This window comes from Spinacia oleracea, chromosome 6, assembly GCF_020520425.1.
Source record: "Spinacia oleracea cultivar Varoflay chromosome 6, BTI_SOV_V1, whole genome shotgun sequence".
Classification (NCBI taxonomy): domain Eukaryota; kingdom Viridiplantae; phylum Streptophyta; class Magnoliopsida; order Caryophyllales; family Amaranthaceae; genus Spinacia; species Spinacia oleracea.
Window position 1 is genome coordinate 76,151,826 of NC_079492.1, and position 4,178 is coordinate 76,156,003.

At 39.7% G+C, this 4,178-nt stretch overlaps 1 protein-coding gene across 1 annotated transcript; it reads left to right on the top strand.

Annotated features, from left to right (window-relative positions):
• The first annotated feature begins 2,131 nt into the window (after positions 1–2,131).
• Positions 2,132–2,608, top strand: LOC110779653 (uncharacterized). The gene has a single exon (XM_056832356.1). It carries the CDS (start codon positions 2,132–2,134, stop codon positions 2,606–2,608), a length of 477 nt encoding a protein of 158 aa, XP_056688334.1.
• Positions 2,609–4,178: the final 1,570 nt, after the last annotated feature.

A 4,178-nucleotide genomic window follows, 5' to 3' on the forward strand; every position in this document is an offset into this window, starting at 1 on the left:
CTACTCTTACCTTATGTTCATGAGCAGGCATTGAGAGACAAAGGAATTAGGAAATGCACACTTGTCCTTAAGGACAAGTGGGAGACTGAAGGAAATAATTCCCTTGGTCCAAGTTTGCATTTAATGCATTTAATACTATATCTAATAAATGGGGTTCAATATTAATTAACAAGTTAATAATTTATTGAGATCAAGTGATCTGAATGCCTGGCTATTGGCCGCTTCAATTCGAGTGGAATTAATAATATTAATCCACAACTTACTCTTGACTGAACACGTAGGGCCACACAAATAGTACGTAAACGGATCAAGTATTTAAGTGAATATAACATTCATTAAGTACTCTGTTTATGGTCATTCGGAAATGATGGGTCTTGGTTCCAGTGGGAGCTAAAATCATCATAAGGCAAATAAAGGGTATTGCCAAAAATGAAGATATATCCGGAAACGGAAATATGGTTCATGACGGAAATATAAATAATATCCAAGTCGAAGATATTTTTGGAAACGAAAATATGGTTCGAATCGGAAAATATTATCGGAAATAGAAATATTTCCGGAAACGAAATATTGCCGGAATCGGTAATATTGTCGGAATCGTAAATATTGTTCGAATCGGAAACGAATTCCGGAATCAGAAAACGAATAGGAAGCGCGACGAGCGACAAGACGGCAAGCAAGCCGGCCAATCCCTCGACAAGCAATGGCACAAGGCCCAGCGCCAACGCCAAGCACGAGTCCCAGCGCCAGCGCTAGGCCAAGCGCCCGGCAATGGCTGCTAGCCTTTGTGCGATGGGCCTGCAGTGCGCAAGGCCTTGGGCCGAGCTCAGCGCGCACGTGAGCGTGGCCGGCAAGGCTGTGTTGGAGGCAAGTTGGCTTGTGTGCCAAGTTTTGTGTTTCTTAGGCCTTAAGAAATCAGTTTTCCTATTTCTACTAAGTTTAGACTTTTGGGATAAATCTGAAACACTTAGTGTTTAATTAATCGTAAAATTCTACTGCTACTAATTCACTAGAGTCCTAATAGGATTAGTGAATTAATTCCTAGTAGAATTCTAAGTCCATATTTCCACCCTATAAATACGTGGTTGATAATCACAATTTATATATCAAGTATTATAATTACAATTTCCTATCAAAAGTATTGTGAGTTTCCCGAGTGCACATAAAACCTTAGAGAATATTCTAGTTGGTTGAATCTAAGGCGGATCCCAACGTGCTGTGGACTATCTACGGAGGGACGACACTTGGAGTCTTGTACCTGTTCTTGTTCGGTTCGGGAGCTGCTAGGGAAGGCACGCATCACATAGTATGTATCCTGAATTATGCTAATTGACTATGTGGCAATTAATTTGGATTCCTGGCTTTATGGTTTTTCCGCATGAATTATATTGTTTATATTGTTAATAACCCAACAGTGGTATCACGAACCTGTAATTAATTCCATAATCAATTATAGTTAACATGGATTAAATTTTATAAATTTGCAATGAATTAAAGGGGTGATTAATTTCGTGATTGTAATTGATTGCAAATTCGTGCGATTATTTGATTATATGTTCGCAGGATTTTCGGCAGTTTTGTTAATAATCGTCGAAACCTTATGTTTTTATAGTAAATTTCGCATGTAAACGATGTTTTAAAATTTTGACAAAAATCAGAGATTTGAAGCCATTTTCCGCTAGGAAAATTTCAGACGGCAGAAGGTCCGAATCATTCTTCCCAAGAATCATAGGGGGAGGTTGTCTAGCTGCCTCGTTAACTGAAGAACTCGAGGAGTCATATTCAAAATCGTCCCTCAAAGGTGGAGTGCGGGTTGTCACACATTTTCATCCTACTCTTGGATGGGGCCCTCCTCCGTCTCTCTTATCTTGAGAGCGAGAGGACTCAGTTTCTCTCTTCTCAAATGGGGGAGGGAGATTCTGATAGATATATTTTATATATTGTTAATTATAGCAAGTATATTATCTTGTAACCCTAGTATCTTTGTAAACCCTAGAAGCTCTTTGTATAAATACTCTAGTCAATGAATAAACAAACCAAGGATCATTTCCTACATGGTATCAGGCCCCTTTCCTGAACCCTAATTCTGTTCTGCCGTCTTCTATCTTCTCCCTCCCTTCTTTTCTTCACCATGGCTGACAACTCCAATCCAACTATTTCCAACATCAAAAACGATGTTCCCATTGTGTTGGAGTTAAATAAGGGCCAATATTCTCACTGGGCAGAACTATTCAAACTCCACTGCCGTGTGCATCGAGTTATCGATCACATCATTCCGGCACCTCCATCTGCAGCCGACGTACCAGTCAAGGAGCAAACCGCTGCTGACATCTCCGAATGGAATCGTCTTGATGCTGCTGCCCTTCAATGGATATATGGGACCATATCTCACGATCTCTTGGGCACCATCATCGTCCCTGACACCACCGCGATGAAAGCACGGGAAAGCCTCCGATTAATTTTCCAAGACAATGAAATTTCCCGGGCAGTATACTTGGAGCAGCAATTCAACGATGTTAAGCTCGATAATTTCCCCAACATGGATGCCTATTACCTTGAGCTTAAAACTCTGGCAGACCAACTGTCCGGCGTCGGTGCACCGGTGTAAAATAACAGGCTTTTCCTACGTCTCATTGCCGGACTGAACGCAAACTATGATGGAATGGCTATCTCTCTCTCTCGTGCCAAACCAATTCCCCCCTTCACAGAGGCCCGTTCAAGTTTGGTTATGGAAGAACTCCGCAAAGCCCACCAGGCAGAGCACGGTGCGGCCATTGATGCCACTGCTCTCTTAACCACCGATGACTCCGACGGTCACCCTCCATCCAGCAACCGTCACAATCAGCCTCGAAGGGGAGGCAATAGTGGTAGTCGGGGCAATCATGGAGGAAGTCACAATGGGGGTCGTGGTAATCACGGCGGCAAGAAAGGCGGTCGAGGCAAAAATCGTGGCAATGGGTTCCATATGTCACTCCTTACATGCAACAATAGTGGGCAGTACCTCCTTCACCATATCCCATGCGACCCCAATTTCGTGGGTCTGGTGTTATGGGACCAATGCCCACACATGCCTATTCTGCTCAAGGCCCACTTGCCTACTCTCCAACTGACATAGAAGCGGCAATGCATACAATGTCACTTCAGCAACCGGATGATAATTGGTACATGGACACCGGTGCCACGTCACATATGACTGCCAATGGAGGTACTCTCTCTCCTTATTTTAATATGAGCATGAAACATAATATTATTGTTGGCAATGGTCATGAAATTCAGATTCGAGGTTATGGTGATAAGTCCCTCCCTAATCCGTCTCTGCATCTTAAAAATGTCCTAAATGCCCCTAAACTCATCAAAAACTTAATTTCAGTTCGTAAGTTTACCGTTGATAACAATGTTACTGTTGAGTTTGATCCTTTTGGGTATTCTGTGAATGTAATACCCCGAATTTTTAAAACTCGATTAATTATGCTTAATTATTTTTATTTAGCTAAAATCGTTTTAAATACTAACTTCGAACTTTATTTTAATTAACGAAGTTTTATTTCGCTTGAATTTTTAATATTGTTGCACGATTTATTATTTTTAGATTCTACGATTTAATTTCAAATTTACGAGGTTAAGCTACTTTTTAAATATTAGTTATTTCGTATTTTATTTCAGATTTTTAATAATTTCGAAGCGTTCTTATTTTATTCGAAAATTTAATTCATTTCTCGTTAACAATATTTTTATAATGAATTATTTCAAAAACTTGATTTTAATTAAACATTTATATTCCAATTGATTTCCTAAAAATAGCACCAATTTTCTGGATTTTTCCCAACAATATAAAAATTATGAAAATACCCCTCAAGAGCAAAAATTCCATTTTCTTTCTATTCCCTTGCTCACGTACAAACAAACAAGAAGGAAGCAATTCCTTCATTCCTTTCTCTCTTCCCCTAAATCAGTGCATATTCATTGCCTTGGTCTCCAAGGATTTCATCCTTCTTCCTCACACTACTTTCATGTTGACTTCATTTGATGATGTCCATAGCTTTTCCATAACACTATAAAATGAGCAACAATCTGACTCATTCCTCCATACAAACCAGCCTCAATTTAATTTCAATATTACCTTCAACAACGACAAAAAACCAATTTCAATCTCACCATTTAAAAATCGTGAATTATGT